General features: G+C 37.2%; 1 protein-coding gene across 1 annotated transcript in view; it reads right to left on the reverse strand.

Moving 5' to 3' along the window:
- The window catches only part of DYNC2H1 (dynein cytoplasmic 2 heavy chain 1), a 388,661-nt gene that overhangs the window by 19,380 nt on the left and 346,892 nt on the right, over positions 1-22,389 (reverse strand). The window contains exons 86-87 of the mRNA XM_068988126.1: positions 15,058-15,167; positions 11,954-12,035 (exon numbers count right to left, since the gene is read on the reverse strand). Coding sequence (XP_068844227.1) covers positions 11,954-12,035; positions 15,058-15,167 — 192 coding nt within the window. The remainder of the gene's footprint in view (positions 1-11,953; positions 12,036-15,057; positions 15,168-22,389) is intronic.

Raw genomic sequence — 22,389 nt, forward strand, 5'->3', positions numbered from 1 at the left:
TCAGTTTCTGATAATAGATGTAGAATCTGCATTTTGAATTCAGATCCATATCTATATTCTCACAATTTGAACTTGATAGAAAATAAAACAATCTTATATTATTTAGTGCCTTTGAAGTTTTAACATACTATAGAATTTTAGAGGTAAGGGAATGCATAAAGCTGAAAGAGCTGAAATCATTTTCAACTACATTATAGTTAGGGGATGGTTATGGGAAGAGTACTAGTAGAGTATGCCTTGACAAACAGTTCTGATTAGTTGCTTTACCATGAAAACATGAACAACTTGTTCGTCAGTGAAAGAGTTGGGATAAAAACAGAATTACTGAATTCCTAAGTTCAATATTCTTTCTGTACCACTGATATGATGTTATAAGGCCACTTCAAGGGTTGCTTAAGTATAGCCTTGAAGAAAAGTAAATTAAAAAATTTTTAATTAATTTATTTTAATTGGAGGCTACTTTACAATATTGTGATTTTTGTCATACATTGATATGAATTAGCCACAGGTGTACATGTGTTCCCCATCCTGAATCCCCTCCCACTCCCTCCCCATCCCATCCCGCAGGGTTGTCTGAGTGCACTGGCTTTGAGTGCCCTGTTTCCTGCATTGAACTTGGACTGGTGATCTATTTCATATATGGTAATATACATGTTTTAATGCTATTCTCTCAAATCATCCCACTCTTGCCTTCTCCCACAGAGTCTAAAAGTCTGTTCTTTACATCTTTGTCTCCTTTGCTGTCTTGCATATAGGGTTATTGTTACCATCTTTCTAAATTCCAAATATATGCATTAATATACTGCATTGGTGTTTTTCTTTCTGGCTGACTTCACTCTGTATAATAGGCTCCAGTTTCATCCACCTCATTAGAACTGATTCAAATGCATTCTTTTTAATGGCTGAGTAATACTCCATTGTGTATATGTATCACAGCTTTCTTATCCATTCATCTGCTGATGGACATCTAGGTTGCTTCCATGACCTGGCTATAGTAAGCAGTGCTGCAATTAACATTGGGGTACATGTGTCTCTTACAGTTCTGGTTTCCTTGGTGTGTATGCCCAGCAGTGGGATTGCTGGGTCGTTCAGCAGTTCTATTTCCAGTTTTTTAAGGAATCTCCACCCTGTTCTCCATAGTGGTTGTACTAGTTTGCATTCCCACCAACAGTGTAAGAGGGTTGACTTTTCTCCACACCCTCTCCAGCATTTATTGTTAGTAGACATTTTGATGGCAGCCATTCTGGCTGGCATGAAATGGTACCTCATTGTGATTTTGATTTGCATTTCTCTGATAATGAGTGATGTTGAGCATCTTTTCATGTGTTTGTTAGCCATCTGTATGTCTTCTTTGGAGAAATGTCTGTTTAGTTCTTTGGCCCATTTTTTGATTAAAATTTAAGTGCTTCCTAATTTCAGTGCTAGAAAATCGCCTATCCCTTCTCCAGGGGATCTTCCCAACCCAGGAATCAACCTAGGGTCCCCTGCACTGCAAGCAGATTCTTTACCAACTGAGCTATCAGGGAAGCCCTAGAAAGTCCCTAGGCAACATAATTCTTCCATAGCCTCTTTCAGAAATTTCACTGAGGTTTGAGCTCAAGTGGTCTCTATAGCAATTTGTAAAAGCAGTCCCCACAGATAGTGTCACAACTTGACTATGTAATATGCATAGTATATATGCTATTGTTGTGTTCCCTCAGTAAGTCACGTTCAACTCTTTGCGACTCCGTGGACTGCAGCATGCCAGGCTCTTGTGTGTTACCTCCCAGCGTGTGCTCCAATCCATGTCCATTGTGTTGGGGATGCTATCTGTCTCATCCTCTGCTGCCTCTTCTCCTATGGCCTTCAATCTTTCCCAGTGTCAGTCTTTTCCAACGAGTTGGCTCTTTGCATCAGGTGGCCAAAGTGATGAAGCTTCACCTTCAGCATCAATCCTTCTAATGAATATTCAGGGTTGATTTGCTTTAGGCTTCACTGGTTTAATCTCCTTGCTGTCCAAGGGACTCTTCTCTGGCACCACAATTTGAAAGCATCAGTTCTTTGGCGCTCAGCCTTCTTTATGTTCCAAGTCCCACATTTGGACATGACTACTAGAAAAACCATAGCTTTGACTATATGGGCATTTTGTTGATAAAGTGATGTCTCTGCTAATACTGTTTAGGTTTATCATACCTTTCCTTCCAAGGAAGGAATTTAATTTACCTTTAATTTCATGGCTTCAGTTACCATCTGCAGTGATTCTGGAGCCCAAGAAAATATAATTTGCCACTGTTTCCACTTTTTCCCCATCTATTTGCCATGAAGTGATAGGACCAGATGCCATGATCTTAGTTTTTTGCATGCTGAGTTTTAATCCAGCCTTTTCACTTTCTTCTTTCACCCTCGTCAACAGGCTCTTTAGTACCTCTTCGCTTTCTGCCATTATTGTGCTATCATCTGCATATCTGAGGTTGTTGATATTTCTCCTGTGATCCTGATCTCAGCTTCTGACTCAGCCAGCCTAGCATTTCACAAGATGTACCTTGAGTGCATGTGTGCTCAGTGGCTCAGTCGTGTCTGACTCTTTGTGACCCTTTGGACTGTAGCCCACCAGGTTCATCTGTCCAAGGGATTTTCCAGGCAAGAATACTGGAGTGGCAACTGGACAAGTGGACAAGTGACAACTGGAGTTGTCATTTCTTATTCCAGGGGCTTTTTCTGACCCAGGGTTTGAACCCATGTCTCCTGCATTGGCAGTGGATTCTTTATCACTGAGCCACCTGGGAAGACTGGATGTACTCTGCATTTAAGTTAAATGAGCAGGGTGATAATTACAGCCTTGTTACGCTCTTTTCCAAATTCTGAACAAGTCCGTTGTTTGATGTCCATTTCTATTGCTTCTTGACTGTATATGGGTTTATCAGGAGACATGTAAGGTGGTCTGATACTCCCATCTCTTTAAGAATTTTCTACAGTTTGCTGTGATCCACACAGTCAAAGGCTTTATGGTAGTCAATGAAGCAGAAATAGACATGTTTCTGAAATTCCCTTGCTTTCTCCATGATCCAACAAATGCTGGTGATTTAATTTTTCAATATGCATATACAGAGATATAAACTGAGATATATATTGAGTTTTCAGCTCAACTGGTCTCTACAGAAATTTGTAAAACTAGCCTCCACTGATAGCATCACAACTTGATGATGTAATATGTATATTGTTGTAGTTATGTCACTAAATTGTGTCCAATTCTTTGCAGCCTCATGGACTACACAGCATGCCAGGCTCCTCTATCCTCTACTGTCTCCCGGATTTTGTTCAAGTTCAATTGAGTTGGTGACACTATCTAACCAAGTCATCCCTACCACCCCGACCTTTTCCTCTTTTAAACAGAGGGTTGGTGGGGTGTTAAATACTGTCCTTTAGAGCCTTATTTCAATAACTGACACTACTGACCATGTAGTTCCTTGATCAGACACATGGGAGACGTTCTTGGTCCCGCCTCCTGAACTTCCGATATACTATCAACTACCAATGGCTGCCACCACCTTTAATCAAATCCTCTAAATTTGTCCTTTTCTCTCTCATCCTCTGTCATTCTCCATCTGCAGAATTTAAAGAAAATTAAAACATGGAGTTTCAAAAAACAATATCTATTGTTTATATAATAAAATGATAATATTGATATATCAGAGATTGGAGTGGTATCAACAAATGGTACCCTGTTTCATCTGCAATTCTGCATCAATGGAATGAGAAAAAGCAGAGAGGCCTAAAATACTACTTTTTGTTTTTACTGGAAAAAGATAGTTTGATGGATGTGATAGATCTCCAGGCAAATGTACTTGCTAATACTAAACACAAGAATTTTGGAAGGCTTAACTCCTAGTTATGACAGTACTACGCTAAGGAGCCAGCTACACCAGATGCAGGGACTACCTTGAAGGGGCGGAGCAGAATATGTAACCCAAGAGAAAAGCATAGGAAGGCAGAGTTTTCAGCCCTGGGTTCCTGACTCAAACTCATCATCAGATAAAGTGACACCTTTCCTGGAAAGGGAGGAGTCAGGTAGAAGGTAGAGAGCGTCTATGAGTATGAACATTAGTAAAGATTCCTCCATATGGAAAAACTACAGGAAAGGGAAATAAACGTTTTCCTCTAATATCATATTTAAAATACTTGGAAAATTGCCTGATATACAATAAGTGCTCAATATGTATTAGCTATTACTGTTCATTTAAGCTAATCCATCTACTAGTTTCTAGACACTGAGAATTATTTTATATAGTGCATCCATTTAAATAAGACAAAATAAAGGTTTTATTGGAAATTATTTGGATACCAGCAAATCTGGAAAACTCAGCAGTGGCCACAGGACTGGAAAAGGTCAGTTTTCATTCCAATCTCAAAGAAAGGCAATGCCAAAGAATGTTCAAACTACTGCACAATTGCACTCATTGCACATGCTAGCAAAGTAATGCTCAAAATTCTCCAAGCTAGGCTTCAACAGTATGTGAACTGAGAACATCCAGATGTTCAAGCTGGATTTAGAAAAGGCAGAGGAACCAGAGATCAAATTGCCAACATCCGTTGGGTCATAAATAAAGCAGGAGAATTCCAGGAAAACATCATTCTACAGCAGAGGTGACCTTGATCTGTAACAAACAGTGGTATGAAATAAAAAGATGAACTTGATTTAGATGTGAAAAGACATGAGGCACACAATAACCAAACACAGTGTCTGGACTTTGACCTGAATTTGAACACACTATTGGAAATTATTATTTTTTTTAGACAGTGGTAAATATTGCTGTGAACTGACTATTAAATGATGCCAAGGAAATATTGTTAATTTTTTATGTGTGATAATATATTACATTTATATAAGAAAATTTTTTTTGAGAAATGGAGAAGTAAAATACCTGGACTTTGCTTCAGCAAAGACACTAAAAAAAGAGAAAAAGAAGAAATAACTCTAAATTTTGAAAACTTTGAATATGGAGATTCATTTTACTATTCTTTCCTCTTCTGTATTTGTTTGTAATTGCTTAATAAGAAAAATAACTAAAAATGATTGGGAATAAACTTGAATGCCAGAAAATGTTTAATTTTCTCTAAGGAATTACCTTCTCTGACTAGAGCTACTGTCCAATACAGTAGCCAAGGTCACATATGCTATTGAGCACTTGAGATGTTACAAGTCTGAAATGAGATGTGCCATAAATACAGAATCTATGATGGATTTCAAGGACTTTGTATAAGAGAAAGTAATATATTATTCATAATTTTAAAATATTTATTACATTCTGAAACAACAATATGTTGTATATATTAGGTAAAATAAAATAACACTAAAAATATTTTTATGCTTCTTTTATATTTTTAGTGTCACTACTAAAAAATATAAAATTATGTATGCGGCTTGATGTAGGTTGAAGAAAGGAGCATATGCTAGGGAAAGTTATATTCCAGAAAGAAATACAAACAGGTTTCTTAGAAGTTTTTTAAAGCTGGGGAAGGACTAGAACAGTTAATGGAACTTAGTACATAATCCCAGCACTTTGAATTTTTTTCAATAAGGTGTCAAGTAAAGTCAGAGGTTTTAGAGTAGAGACACTTCCCAAACAGGAAACTGCCTCCAGTTCTCAGCCTCCTGCTATATTTGGAGGGCATGAGAAGATAGCATTAAGTTGGCCAGGCTATGAAACAGTATAGTCAAGGACGAATTAAAAGGCTTTTACTTTTCTTTCTGAGAGTTTGTATCTATTTAGTTATTTTTGGCAGTGCTGGGTCTCCACTGCCGCCTGGGCTCTGCTCTAGTTGTGGCAAGTGGAAGCCACCCTCTCCTTGTGCTGTGCAGGCTTGTCACTGCAGCGGCTTCTCTTGTTGCAGAGAATGGACTCGAGAGAGTGCGGGCTTCAGTAGTTGCGGCATGTGGGATCAGTAGTCGCAGCTCCCAGGCTCTGCAGCACAGGCTCAGCAGTTGTGGTGCATGGGCTTAGCTGTTCCCTAGCATGTGGGATCTTCTGGGATCAAGGATCAGACCTGTGTCTCCTGCACTGGCAGGCAGATTCTTTACCACTGAGCCACGAGAGAAGCCTCTGAAAGCCCACTATACTGGCATTAAATATAATAAGACGCTCAAAGCACTTAATGCTATGAGAATATCAGATTTAAAACCTTTGATTGCTGCAGTCACTTGAATTTCTAAGAAAAATAATTTTTTGTTGACCTAGTTTTATATCACATTATCTTGGAAACACCAAATCATTTTAGAGATTGACTTTCAGAGAAAATCATATTGCTAAGCATTTTTAAAAGTTCCCCCATGATTTAAAAATAATATCTACTTGATGATGACAATATAAGGATATTCACATTAAGTGCTCAGTTTTAAAAATGAAAACTATCAGAAATATATGTCTTAAAATGACAAAAGTAAACAAGTGGGACCTCATTAAACTTAAAAGCTTTTGCACAGAAAAGGAAACTATAAGCAAGGTAAAAAGACAAGCCTCAGAATTGGAGAAAATAATAGCAAATGAAACTGACAAAGGATTAATTTCCAAAATATACAAGCAGCTCATACAACTCCATACCAGAAAAACAAACAACCCAATCAAAAAGTGGGAAAAAGACCTAAAGAGACATTTCTCCAAAGACATACAGATGGCTAACAAACACATGAAAAGATGCTCAACATTGCTCATTATTAGAGAACTGCAAATCAAAACTACAATGAGATATCCCCTCACACCGGTCAGAATGGCCATCATCAAACAGTCTACAAACGATAAATGCGGGAGAGGGTGTGGAGAAAAGGGAATGCTCTTGCACTGATGGGAGGAATGTAAACTGATACAGCCACTATGGAAGACGGTGTGGAGATTCCTTAAAAAATCTAGGAATAAAACCACAGGCGACCCAGCAATCCCACTCCAGGGCATATACCCTGAGAAAACCAAAACTGAAAAAGACCAAAATTGAAAACGTATCCCATTGTTCACTGCAGCACTGTTTACAATAGCTAGAACATGCAAAAAACCTAGATGTCCATAGATGGATGGATAAAGAAATTGTGGTACATATACACAATGGAATATTACTCAACCATAGAAAGGAACACATTTGAGTCAGTTCTGATGAGATGGATGAACCTAGAACCTATTATACAGAGTGAAGTAAGTCAGAAAAAGAAAGATAAATATCTAGATTCTGTATATATTCTAACACATATATACAGAATCTAGAAAAATGGTACTGAAGAATTTATTTACAGGACAGCAGTGGAGAATCCCAGGGACGGGGGAGCCGTCTATGGGGCTGCACAGAGTCGGACACGACTGAAGCGACTTAGCAGCAGCAGCAGCAGTGGAGAAACAGACATAGAGAATAGACTTAGGGACACGGGGAGAGGGGAGGAGAGGGTGAGGTGTATGGAAAGAGTAACATGGAAACTTACATTACCATATGAAAAATAGATAGCCAATGGAAATTTGTTGTATGTCTCAGGAAACTCCAAAAGGGGCTCTTTATCAACCTAGAGGGGTGGGCTGGGGAGGGAGATGGGAGGGAGGTTCAAAAGGGAGGGGATATATGTATACCTATGGCTGATTCATGTTGAGGTTTGGCAGAAAAGAGCAAAATTCTGTAAAGCAACTATCCTTCAATTAAAAAAAAAAAAAAAAAAGAGGTCCTGTCACTGAATACTGGTTGGTCTATTTGAGTGGAAAGATGAAGAGAGAAAGGTTGTATTTTGTATTTTCTTCTGGACTGTAATTATCATATTTGGTAGACATAAGGCCATAGTAATGCTAATAAACGATTTCAAAATGTCAGTTAAAAATAAAAGAATTATTTAAGGGGTTTTTTTTTTTTTTTTTGGTAAGTTTTCCACTGCTGGACTGATAAGCTACAACTGGCAGCTCACACTCATTTGGGGAAGATGTGTCTGAAGCTTGTAACTCCTAATTCTAATGAGCCCATTCTCCTCATGAAACCTCAAATGTTTAAATCTCCAATTTCCCCATTGTTTTAACTTTTATTTCCTGGTAAGCTCTAAAAGAGAGGGAGTTGAAATACAAATAGTATAACCACTTGGTAAATGGGCCAACTCTAGCCTGGCATGAAGCAGCCCAAATGACCTGGCAAGCATAAGTGGCTTTAATATGCTACTAGGTCCCAAAGTAGCAGTAGCTTTCAGGTATCTCAGAGAACCACGCATTATTAACAAGTGTATAATGTGTTTAATAAGCCTGATTTGCCAAGGTAGAAGACTTGATTTTGCCCTTTGTGTTTGGTGGCATTGGCAGTCAAGGAGGGAACTGGAAGCGGCCCAGGTTTGCCAGAGCCAAACTTTCACAGCCTTGGGCATATCAAGCATGCAGGCTGAACAGGTGTGTGATGTGATGCATTTTCTAGTACTAAGTTTCACAACTGCTGTTAGCAAATAACAAATCAATGGAAGTGAGGAAATTTTAGAGGGCCATGTTCAGGATCTAAAAAAATCAATATACATACATATTCTCTTAAGCAGGTCTAAGGGGTTTGAGATATTGATTGATGTGGGAACTATAGCCTTGCTTAAAGATTTCACTAGTTGAATTCAGTCTAGGGTGGCAGAGACTGAAGAAATTTAAAGCCAGTTAAGTTTTACAGTGATGATAAAATTTAAACATAATTTAAATTCAAAATTTTCCTATCAAAACAATCCTTTCATTGAAAATTTAATTAAAAGGAACATAAATCAATTATTTAAAACTTACTGATTATGCCAACTGCAGTGAGGGGTTGCAGTTATAACTATAAAAAGTTATAAAAACTTTTTATCTGAGAAATATAAACTGCAGGTAAGAAATTAGGAAATATGCTCCTATTGTTTACATGAATGAGGGGACAGAGAGGAAAAATTCTGTTGAAACAACTCAAATCCCATATGAAGGGATGTTTTTTTAACTTAAAGTTTAAGACATAATTCTATAAAACTTATTCCTAAACATACTGACCAACAAATATTTTAGTTTTTAACAATAAAGTTGCTTTTATAAATGTCAAATGAAAAATGAAAGAATTCTGCTTCACTAGATAAAAGCAGAGAACTTTATACTAAAACATACTTTTGTTTCTAATTAAAAAAAACACATACTGCCTAATAAAACCTAATCCAAATCTAGAGAAATAAATAAAAACACACACACAAATATAGGTTTTCAGAGACCTTGTAATAAACATGTCAAGGAAATTATTATTTATATCCATGATAAAAAAGACAACAAAGGCTCAGACTGCTCTATTAGTTACTTTAAAAAGTCACATGGCTCTGCTGGGTGACTTAAGATCAGAATTGTGTTTTACTGTCAACCTTCCCCCCTCCCATTTATAAAAGAAAACATATACACTTGGGATTTTCTGATTGTAGATACTTTCATTTCATTTTGTAAGAACAGGGGGATAATAGTTCAGGAAATATGAATACACCTTGACACAGAATTAAGTAAAATTTGTTTCTCTTGTTTTTTATAGCAGTCTACCTAAATAATGATACTACATTCTATGTGTATGCTAAGAGACCACACAATCAGGTAAGTGCATGATTCATGGGTTTCCTCCTTCTCCTTAATGACTAGGCCACAGTTTATGTGTACCAATAATAATTAAGGTAGCTTTTCTGAGCTACAGGTTAAGGTTAAAATGCAAAGGATGAACAAGAACCTGCTAATTCTACTTCAAGGGAGAATGTTTTTGTAATCTATAAAGCCAAAAGGGAAAGACCTAACTTGTTGTCAATGATCAAATTTCTGGCACGCTATACCATTACAGTTGGTTTTGCTGCTGAAGGCAATGGCACCCCACTCCAGTACTCTTGCCTGGAAAATCCCATGGACGGAGGAGCCTGGTGGGCTGCAGTCCATGGGGTTGCTAAGAGTCGGACATGACTGAGCGACTTCCCTTTCACTTTTCACTTTCATGCAGTGGAGAAGGAAATGGCAACCCACTCCAGTGTTCTTGCCTGAGAATCCCAGGGACGGGAGAGCCTGGTGGGCTGCCGTCTATGGGGTCGCACAGAGTCGGACAGTTGGTGTTAATAAGGCCTATTACAGTACCTCTCCTATTGTTGGTCCACCACTCAACAATCCAACTAGAATATAATTGAGTATTTATTATGCATGAGGTATTGTTGGAGGTATTTGAGAAACAAGAAAACTGAAAAAAAAAAAGACTATTCTCATGGGGCTTACATTCTAGCAGAGTAAGACAAACAACAAATAACAAATATAATAAATTATATAGTATGTTAGAAAGTAGTAGTGCTATGAAAAGAAAATCATTGACCTGGAAACTAGGATTATGAAACAGAATTTCTGATAGGTCAGTTGCCTAAGGTTAACTAAGTTAAAGAAATATAGTCTTGCATTAATTATGTGTGTGTGTGTGTGTGTGTGTGTATGTGTGCGTGCGTGCACAAGCTCAGGCATGTCCGACTCTTTGTGACTCCATGGACTATAGCCCTCCAGGCTCCTCTTGTCCATGGGATTTCTCAGGCAAGAATATTGGAATGAATTGCCATTTCCTCCTCCAGCGGATCTTCCTGACTCCAGGATCAAATCTGCATCCCCTGGGTCTCCTGTGTTGCAGGAAGATTCTTTACCCACTGAGTCATCGGGAAAAGCCCTTACATTAACTTTAACTATATGTTAAAACACTGAACTAGATGCGGAAGATCTGAAAATAGATACGACAGTCTTTGCCTTCGATGACATTACTCTCTCATAAGACAGACCAATATAGATATATAGAGATAACCACACTAAAACATGCTGCATCACGTACTGCTGTTCAGTCACTAAGTCGTGTCTGACTCTTTGCGACTCTAGGAAATGCAGTGTGCCAGGCTTCCCTGTCCTTCACTACCTCCCTGAGTTTGCTCAAACTCATGTCCATTGAACCAGTGATACCATCCAACCATCTCATCCTCTGTCGTCCCCTTTTCCTCTTGACCTCAATCTTTCCCAGCATCAGGGTCTTTACCAATCAGTCAGTTTTTCACATCAAGAAGGCAATTCTATGTGTGAGAATGTGAAAGGGGAATGGTAGAGACGTGAAGAAGATGACGTGGAAGAAGGCTGGAGTTGCTGGGGAAAGGATTTCATTAGTTTTGTCATTATATTTGAATGGATATTATTATCTATTATTGCAAGAGTAATGAATGTACTTTTAGCAGTAAAGCTGCTATGAAAATTTATATGGCAAAAGATGGTTTAATTTTTTTTACTATGGTAGTTTTGATATTAGCAGACACCTAATGCATTAACAAACTGTAAACTATCTAAGGACAAGATTTAACTTAAAATCTTAATATACATTTACACGTACTTTGAAAGTGAAAGTGACAGTAGCTCAGTCGTATCTGACTCTTTGCGACCCCATGGATTATAGTCCATGGAATTCTCCAGAACAGAATATTGGAGTGGGTAGCTTTTCCCTTCTCCAGGGGATCTTCGCAACCCCACATTGTGGGTGGATTCTTTACCAGCTGAGCCACAAGGGAAGCCCAAGAATACTGGAATCGGTAGCCTGTCCCTTCTCTAGTGGATCTTCCCGACCCAGGAATCAAAGTGGGGTCTCCTGCGTTGCAGACGGATTCTTTACCAACTGAGCTATCACATTCTTTATTGTACAGCAAGTATTTATTAACTTGAATGTTAGAAGAGGTAATATAACAACTTCAAGATTCATATCATTTTTTAATGAGTTATATTATCAGATATGTTATATTCCTAATATTCTTATTTTGTATTAGAACAGGTTGTATTTTGTACAGTTTCATGTTAAATCTTAACTTACTTTGATTTTTCACATCATAGGTAATACAATCTATCTCTGGTGACTTTGAGACTGGAGGAGAATTTTTTTTATCCTAGTTGGTACTTATATAATCTTTGACTCAGATAAATATCTAAATTCAGTCTCATACCTTAATTTGAAGCTTTGCTTCTTGTAGGCGACCTTTCCATGATGCCACAAATTTGAGGCTATCCACAGAACAGACCATAGCTCTGTAAAAGTGAAATGTCAAATGTCAGAAAGCAATAATTTTCAGGAGCTATAGAATATATTGACTATCACCCTTAAGGCAGGTATATGAGGGGGTTTCAATAAATGTTTACCAGCTCAACTGAAATATTGATATTTATAAGATGCAACCAATTTGAAGATCCCCTAAAGCACAAAAAACAACTACTTTTTTTCCCAGTGTATTTTTGGAAGTGTCTCTTTCATTACATTCCAACTTAAAAATTATAGACTATATATGACATGATAATCCATATTTGTCTTAAAACAGTTTGATACTAACCATCAAATACTGTTTCCCACCAAGAAGCCTAGTCAGCATTGTCTAAGAGGAATTTCATCTACAAAAAAGATGAAAATATTTTCATTCAGTTCAAAATGGCAGCCACTACTCACATGCGGCTATTGAGAACTGCAAATGTGGCTAGTATATTGAGAAATCATATTTTTTCTTTGACCTCTTTTTTATGGGATTGTTTATTTCTTCTGATATTAAGCTGAACAAGCTGTTTATATATATATTTTGGATACTGACCCATTGGCCATTATTTCCCGCATTCCATCTTGTTGATGGTTTCCTTTGTTGTACAAAAGCTTTTAAGCTTAACGAGGTCCAATCTGTTTGAGACCCTCTGTGCTTCCTATACTTGGATATCTATTTCCTCTTCCAGGTTTTTGAAGTTGCAGCATAATTTCCTCAAATACATTTCCATTCTTCTCTCTTCTCCTTCTGTAACTAATATAATGTAAAGGTGAGGATACAGTGTTCTCAGGGATATTTGTTTCTTGAACTGCCTTTTTGTTTTCCTTTCTGCTGTTCTGACTGAACGAGTTCCATTCTTCTACCTTCCAGATTGCTTATTTGTCCCTCTGTATCAGTCAGTCTGCTCTTCATTCCTTTTAATGTTTTCTTTTTTTAATTGCAGCTATTGAATTATTTATTTTTGACTGGGTCTTTATATTTTCTGGTTCCTAGTGAAGAAGCTCATCTTTCAGATCCATTCCTTTTCCTAATTCAGTTAACATTTTCACTTCCAATATTTCTAATAATTTATCTGATCAATTGTTTATTTCTCTTTCATGATCTGTTTTTTCAGGGGTTTTCTCTTGCTTTTTTCAGTTAGGAGTAGCTCCTCTGGCTTTTTCATTTTCCTTACTGTTCTCTGCCTCTATGAATTTAGGTGAAACAGTTATTTATTACATCTTATAGGGGTATTCTTATGTGGGAGTATCTTGATGTAGACCGCATGTGCTCAATGCATTTGATGGGAGAGCTAGATCTGATGTGGGTGCCAGTCACATCTTTCCTCAGAGTGTGCTGTCAGCTATCACTTTGGTAAGGCTTGAATCTGAAGACAGAGTTGGCCCGGGGTGTGAGGCAAAACTTCCTCTCTGGTCAGTGGCCATCCCCGCCCTATTAAAGGAAGGGTCTGATCCTCTGTGGCTGGAGTGGAAGATCTGTGCGTCAGGCATGAGTTGGCTCCATTTTCCATTAAGCGTATGTCTTCCCCTCTCCCCACACCAGGAATTTTGTCCCCGGAGGGGAGTGCTGAAGCAAGTGAGGTTCCTGTGCATAAAGCTGCCCAGTGTGCTGACTGTGTAGGCATCCGTGGTTCTGCTCAGATACAGCACATGGTCAAGTCTTTCCCTGCTCACATCTGCCCAGCTCCAGCGCTGTGCTGAGGCATGGACTGAGTGAGGCCAGAGTGTTTGCTTAGCTTGGGCTGTGGCGTGTGACGGGTGGTTGCAGCAGACCATGCATCCGCTGCAGCAGCCCTCTCTTTGCCCCGTGGTGGGGGCAAGGCCTCTGTGTCTCTCACAGCTGATCACATCTTCAACATCCTCTATGTTCCACAGGGGAGGCAGGGCCTGTGTGGTTTTCCTTCACCACTGTGGGGTGGGAAGTTAAGCTGTAGGATACAGTAGCCACTCTCATAAAGCCGGGATGCTTCTGGGGTACCACTTGAGTAGGTGCCAACAATGGCCACCACAGACCCCCCAGGGTCTAGCTCAGGACCGAGTCCCCTCTGCCTCCTAAGGCACAGTCTTTTCCCAGGTCCTAGTCATCTCAGATCCAGGGCCACACTGTGGCATGGAGCACGTGGGGCCAGAGATATGCTTGCCTCGGGCCGGGGCATACAATGAAGCAGTCATGGGAAGCCCTGCAGCTGCTCGAGTGGACCTCTGTCCACCCTGCCTCAGGGCTAACCAGTGTGCACACACTTGTCTTGCATGGAGTCCCGCCTTCCTCATGCTTTCTGTCTGTCCCAACAGTCCTCCAATCAGCAAAGGGGGTTTGCCTCCTCCATGCAGGACCCCAGGAATGGGATGCCCAGTCTGTAGTTTGATGTAGTATGAGGGTCTGCCCATAAAATCCCCTTTTTCCTGATTCTCCTTTTCAGGGTCACAGGTCCTGACTTGATTGCGTTTCTTTCCTTCCTACGCAATTATACCTTTTTTTTTTTTTTTTCTTACAGCCTTGATTATAAAGGAGTTCTTCTATCAGTTTCCAGTGAGTTTTCAGTGAGAATTGTTCCACACATAGAGGTATTTTTGAAGTGTTCATGGGGGGATGTGAGGTCCACATCCTCCTACTCCACCATCTTGGTCTCCTTGCTGCTGCTGCTAAGTCACTTCAATCGTGTCAGACTCTGTGTAACCCCATAGATGGCAGCCTTAATCCTATTTAATTTTAATTCATTAGAATTTAAATAGCTCTATTTGACTTCTGCCTACCATACTGGACGCAATAAGTCTAGAAAGATAAATGACCAAAATGTTAAAAATTAGAGTTTGTTTATTTGAATTCTAATTAAAAAATCACATCATTTTTCAAAAGCAATGCTCTCTAAAAGTTAACTGTTATTAACAGTAAAGTACTACGAAATAACACAACTATTTGGATTTGACAATAAATTTATTTCTTGACAATCAAGCAAATGTGATCAGAAGTGAACCAAGTGTACAATTAACCTCTCAGACAAATAAGGACTTCACTCTATTTACCTTGCAGTTTCCTGGCGAAGAGCATTGAGAAACGTGTCTGGATGGAAGAGTTCTGATAGGTCAAGTGTGTCAGAGAGAAGAGTCTGTTTTTCAGCTCTCTCTACCCAGTTCTAGAAGGAGGGAAATACACAAATACACGTTTAAAAACTTTGCAGATTTGAAAGATAAAGATCTATTAAAGAATAACTATGCAGAAATCATTTTCAATGAGGAAGTTATGCAATTTCCAAATGCTCTGAAATGATGTGTAGGGATAAACTTCCACTGTATGTTATGAAATCTACTGTAGCTTTTCGGCATAATATCCATCTATTACACAAAAAAACTTCTTTGCACAACCTTTTGTCAGTACTTAGTGTTAGTTGCTCAGTTGTGTCCAACTCTTTGCGACCCTGTGGACTGTAGCCCGCCAGGCTCCTCTGTCCATGGAATTCGCCAGGCAAGAATACTGGAGTGAGTTGCCATTCCCTTCTCCAGGGGATCTTTTCTGAGTAGAGATCTACTCAGAATAAAAAGTGCAAAATATGACATTTAATCTTATATATGGCATTTAAGTCTGGACTAGTACTTCTTCTACTGATGACTCACCTTTCAAAGTGTGCTCTGGAGATACTTAGTATCTAGGTCTAAAACTAGAGTTCCCAAGGTTGCTAATTCTTGGCAAGGCAAACTGGATTTGTGTTCCAGATTTAATTGTAAATTTGCCATTTTACTAAATCAAGTATTAGAGTGGAGAGTAATGTCCAAGAAAAAATGATTTTTTTTTTTGTTAAAACAGGGTTTTTTTTAATAGTCTTCTCTACTTATCTGCCACTTTGTAAATCAATTTATACTCCATTTGGAGAAAGAAACATTATCATAAAGTATGTTTGATAAGTATAATGAAAGATTGATATTTGGAACAAATAAAAACAACAAAGTCATGTCCAAATTTGTTATATTCTTTCCATGTATTGGCCAATTTTATGCTTACCACAGTCCTGAAATTGGTTAATATCCCCATTTTACAATCAGAAAATGGAGGCATGGTGAGGTTAAGGGTCTTGCCCAAAGTCATATAGTGTTGGAGTCAGATAATAAACTCAGATGATTTGTTTCTCTGTAATACTTCCTGGTGGTACTATTGTACCTTAAGAGATAGAGAGCTTTACTGACAATTTCTTAATCAGTTTGCTATTTCAGCTGGTACACAGAGATGGTACCATAGCAACTTTCAGAACTCTCATTTACTCAGTAATTAATTTTGCATGATTTATAAAGTCTAGGAAAAATAATTTAATGTATCACTGTGTAGTGGAGGAGGGACTCCTCCACTGGGACCACTCTAGTATTCTTGCCTGGGAAATTACATGGACAGAGGAGCCTGGTAGGTTACAGTTTATGGGGTTGCAAAGAGTCGGACATGACTTCGCAACTACAAGATTATTGTGTAGACAGGCTGTGTTTCATGTCCTATAACACTCTGTTATCCATCCAAGCATTTATATCTGTCAGCAGGTCTAGAATAGGAGAAATTAAAATCTCCAAAGCTAGTGTGCTTGCATTAATTAATATCTTCATGCATTTAACTACTATTCCCACCTTACAATGAATAGCAAAAATGTTCCTATGTCCATCCTACCAATTGATACTACGTTGCTTTTATAATTAGAAAAGATTGTATTTTTCTTTTAAATTTTTGTTGGAGTATAGCTGATTTATAACATTGGATTAGTTTTAGGTGTACAGCAAGGTGAATTCTTACACATATACTATGTATATCCACTCATCCTTTTTTAGATTTAAAAAAACATAGACTTCACAAGTTATTACTAAAAAAGACACATACAGAATATCTGATGAAAATATGTTGAGAACTAATTATGTTAATGGTTAAATTTATGATTTTGGACTACTACTCATATAAAGTTAATTATGAGGAATTATTTAAAATTTCAAAACATGTGTTACTAAAATAAATCATTCAATCAAGACAAATTTACAGATAAATCAGTTACCTATTTGGGAAGAAAACATTCTTAATTAAAATAAAGCCTAAAACCTAGATTCATTTCTATTCTATATTCCTCAACTCCCCAAAATATAAATAGATATATACATATTTTTTAAAACATAGAAATGATTAAAAAGATATCTCTTTAACAAAGTATAATTACTTTTTCTTAGATATTGTCCTTTTAATAATGACATTTTAAAATAACAGTCCATAAAGTAGATATACCATAAAGCATTTATTTTTCAATTAAACAATTTATAATTACATATAACAAAGATCATTTATTCCTTATCAAATATTTTATATCTGCCTTCTATTTTCATTATCTAACCACAGACAACAAATTATGCTTCCATGACCCATTTTTATTGTAAATATTAATTTATATTATCTTAAAACAACTATTTTAAAATAATCACTTACTGTATAAATATATCAAATTATACTATTATTTCAAAAAATCCTTTAATTTTGAATTCAAAAACGCCAAGAGTTGTTGCTAACAATGGATGTGCATATGTTCAAATTAATTAAAATTTAGAGTGTGGCTGATAATCAGAATTCTACTTCATTAAAGTTTCAATTAAAGTAATTGTCAAGAATAAGCTTCTTTAGTAAAAATGTTTTTATTAATCTATAGTAAAAATAACCTGTTAGTCTATTAAACTTAAACTAAAGCAAAGGTATATTTGATAAGATAAAGTTTAAATAAAAAAGATTCTTTTAATGTATAATATCTTTGAACAGGAAATTACACAAAATAAAGAGCCAATACTGGAGTGAGTAGCCATTTCTTTCTCCAGGGCATCTTCCCAACCCAGGGATTGAACTCAGGTCTTCCGCATTGTAGGCAGATTCTTTATCAGCTGGGCCACTGGGAAAGTCCTTTAAATTTTTAATAACTACATTAAATCTGCTCATGCATGTTTATAGAAGCTTTTATTCATAACCGCCAAAACTTGGAAGCAACAAAAATATATCCTTTAGTAGGTGAATGGACTAATCAACTCTGGTATATTGTGACAATCGAATATTATTCAGTACGAAAAACAGATGAACTGTCAAGCCATGAAAAGACATGGAGAAAACTTAAACGCATACCCCTAAGTGAAAGAAATAATTCTGAAAAAAACTTTACATACTATATGATTCCAACTATATAACATTTTGGAAAAGGCCAAATTGTGGAGACAGTAAAAAGATCAGTGGTTAGCAGGGATGAGGGAGCAGAGAGAGATAATAAAGAGGAAGAACAGAGAATTTTTAGGGCAGTGAAAACACTCTGTATGTTATTAAAATAATGGGTATATGCCACTGCATATTTGCCCAATCCACAGAATGCTAACCATCGAGTGAACCCTAAGGTAAACTATGGGCATGGGTGATTAGATGTGTCAACAGATTCACCCTTGGTAAAAATGTACAGTTCTTCAGAGTTGATAATGAGGGAGTCTAGCATGTGTTTGTGCAGGGAATATATGGGAAATCACTGTACCTTCATCTCAATTTTGTTGTAAGCCTAAGATTGGTCTAAGAAATAGTCATTTTTAAAAAATGACATTTATATTCATTTAAAAGAACAGAAATAAAGACAATTAAACAGCATAATCTTTAATGAGCTTTGGACTGAGCTTTCAACAAAGTTACAGACATTACTGGCAGTTATTTTTCAGTAAATGTTTCTCCTTTATTCCACTCCAGATTACAGGCTATGCTCTTTTTAAAGAACTACACTTGAGACTAAACATAAGACCTGTGCCTCTCCTATGATTATGAGACTACATATCTATAATTTTTCAAATGCTAGGTAATAGAGGTAATTATGGATGTAAGCAAACAAATAATAGAACTGAACAACTTAGTGGGGTTGGACAACTTCTTAAATACTATAAACACACACACACACACCCCCCCCCAAGATTCACAGACAGAAAAACTTCTAAGCTAGGATGAACCACAGAGATCACCGACATTTCCTTACTATAATACACAGAAAATGATTTTTCCCAGGTGATACAAGACAATTTAAAAATACTGCAAGATTTTATTTTAAAAAGGCTAATGATGAAGTAGAATGCATAAACAGAAAGGGCATTCCTTCACTCATTCAGAAACACTTGCTGAAGGCAAGGAGCTTATCATCTAGTTAGGAGAGACCAAACATGCATAAATCACTGTGCTAAAAGAGGTAAGGGGAAAAATCATACTAGACATGAATAATGTATCATGAATGATCTGTTCCTATATGGACCAAAATATATACAATTTTGAAGGAAAATGACTGTTCTGCTAAGAATTTAACATCTGGTTAACTTACTGTTCATTTGTAAATACAGATGAGTATCATTCTTTATGCCAGAGTTCAGAAAATAAACAAACCATACCTCTGTATCTTTTTTCTTGTAAATACTACTCAAAAATGTTTTCCAACTGTTTTATATATTACTCAAACCTAAGATTTTTAAAGATGTAGGAGTAAATTAAATTATTTAAATATAGAAATACATCTAAATGGTAGTTATCATAGACCACTGGGGAATGGAAAAGTTCAATAAATGGTGCTGGTGGAAAATGATTAACTTTTTAGAGGAAAAAAGTTTAAACTTTAATTCTTATCCAGCCTAAATTTATGTTAATTGCATTCAGAGTTGAACTAATATTGAAAAAGAAAAAGCCAATTCAAGACAAAGGAAAAATAAGATTATGTCTGATTAGAAAAATATATTAGATTATAGAAATTATCATAGAAAAGGTAAAAGCCACTGAAATTAAATTTGGAAAAAAAATTTCCACAAATATGGAAATGAATTAGAAACATTAAAATAACTATAGATTGCATACATGCTTATTGAAACATAAAAGATAATACCATCCTTAATAGTTATGTTAATTTAAAAAAGTAAGATATGCTTTTAGTCCTTTAGAATAGCAGAATGAGAAATGAAAAGCTCAAGTGTTGGTAAGTATACTACACGGACAAAATTTTTGTAGAGTATACACTGGTGCAATATTTTTATAAGTAATTTGATTAATGTGCCAAAAGCTTTAAAAATATTCAAGCCATTTACTCAGTAATTCCTTTTATTGGGATGTAATTAAGGAAATAATCAAGAGATTATTAAGGTTTGCTCATTTAAGATTATTTGCAGTATGAAGAAATTCGTTGTTGTTGTTCAGTCACTCAGTTGTGTCTGACTCTTTGTAACACCATGGACTGCAGCATGCCAGGCGTCCCTGTCCTTCACCATCTCCTGGAGCTTGCTCAAGCTCAAGACCCTTGAGCTGGTGATACCATCCAACCATCTCACCCTCTGTCGTCCCCTTCTCCTCCTGCCGTCAATCTTTCCCAGCATCAGGGTCTTTTCTAATGAGATGCTTCTTTGTATCAGGTAGCCAAAGCATTGGAGCTTCAGCATCAATCCTTCCAATGGATATTCAGGGTTGACATCCTTTAGGATTGACTACTTTGATCTCCTTGCAGTCCAAGGGACTCTCAAGAGTCTTCTCCAACACCACAGTTCAAAAGCATCAATTCTTCAGGGCTTACCTTTTTTATAGTCCAACACTCACATCCATACATGACTACTAGAAAAACCATAGATTTGACTAGATGGACTTTTGTCAGCAAAGTAATGTCTTTGCAGTGATTTTGGAGCCCAAGAAAATAAAGTCTGTCACTGTTTCTATTGTTGCCCCATCTACTTGCCATGAAGTGATGGAATCGGATGCCATGATCTTTGTTGTCTGAATGTTGAGTTTGAAGCCAGCTTTTTCACTCTCTTCTTTCACCTTCATCAAGAAACTCTTTAGTTCTTCTTCGCTTTCTGCCATAAGGGTGGTGTCATCTTCCTATCTGAGGTTTTGATATTTCTCCTGGAAATCTTGATTCCATCTTGTGCTTCATCCAGCCTGGCATTTCTCATGATTTACTCTGCATGGATTTAAAATAAGCAGTGTGACAATATGCAGCCTTGACATACTCCTTTCTCAATTTGGAACCAGTGCATTGTTTCATGTTCAGTTCTAACTGTTGCTTCTCGACCTGCACACAGGTTTCGCAGGAGGCAGTTAATGTGGTCTGGTATTCCCATCTCTTGAAGAATTTTCCACTGTTTTCTGTGATCCACATAGTCAAAGGCATTAATGTAGTTAATGAAGCATAAGTAGATGTTTTTCTGGAATTCTTTTGCTTTTTCTATGATCCAACAGATGTAGGCAACTTAATCTCTGGTGCCTCTGCCTCTTCTAAACCCATCTTGAATATCTGGAAGTTTTCAGTTCACATACTGTTGAAGCCTAGCTTGGAGAATTTTGAGCATTACTTTGATGGTACGAAAAATGAATGCAATTGTGTGGTAGTCTGAACATTCTTTGGCATTGCCCTTCCTTGGGATTGGAATGAAAACGTACCTTTTCCAGTCCTGTGGTCACTGCCGTGTTTTCTAAATTTGCTGGCATATTGAGTGTAGCGCATTAACAGCATCATCTTTTAGGATTTGAAAGGAATGTATGTACACCCGTGGCAGATTCATGTCAATGTATAGCAAAACCAATACAATATTGTTAAGTAATTAGCCTCCAATTAAAATAAATTTATACTAAAAAAAAAAAAAAGAAAGAAATAGCTCAGCTGGAATTCCATCACCTCCTCTAGCTTTGCTCATAGTGATGCTTCCTAAGGCCCAGTGATCTTCACACTCCAAGATATATGACGCTAGGTGAATCATATGACTCACATATGACTCTAGGTGAGTAATCACACCATTGTGGTTATCTGGGTCATTAAGACCTCTTTTTGTATAGTTCTTCAGTGTATTCTTGCCACCTCCTCTTAATACCTTCTGCTTCTGTTAGGACTGTACTGTTTCAGTCCTTTATTGTGCACATCTCTGCATGATATGTTTTCCTTGGTATCTCTAATTTTCATGAAGAGATCTCTAGTCTTTCCCATTCGATGTTTTCCTCTATTTTTTTTTCCTTTAATTAAAAATAGAAATTATATATAATATATATGTGCTGTGCTTATTTGCTCAGTCATGTCCGACTCTTTGCAACCCATGGCCTGCAGCCCGCTAGGCTCCTCTGTCCATGGGATTCTCCAGGCAAGAATACTGGAGTGGGTTGCCATACCCTCCTCCAGGGGATCTTCCTACCCAGAGATCAAACTCAAGTCTCCTGCATTGCTGGTAGATTCTTTACCGACTGGGCCACCAGAGAAGCCCCTATGATAATGTACATAAAATAATATAAATTAGCTAATTAAATTACAGTATATAAGTACAATAAAACATTATATAACAATAAAAACTAATATTTGAAAAATATTTGATGACATT

This window comes from Capricornis sumatraensis, chromosome 16, assembly GCF_032405125.1.
Source record: "Capricornis sumatraensis isolate serow.1 chromosome 16, serow.2, whole genome shotgun sequence".
Taxonomy (NCBI): domain Eukaryota; kingdom Metazoa; phylum Chordata; class Mammalia; order Artiodactyla; family Bovidae; genus Capricornis; species Capricornis sumatraensis.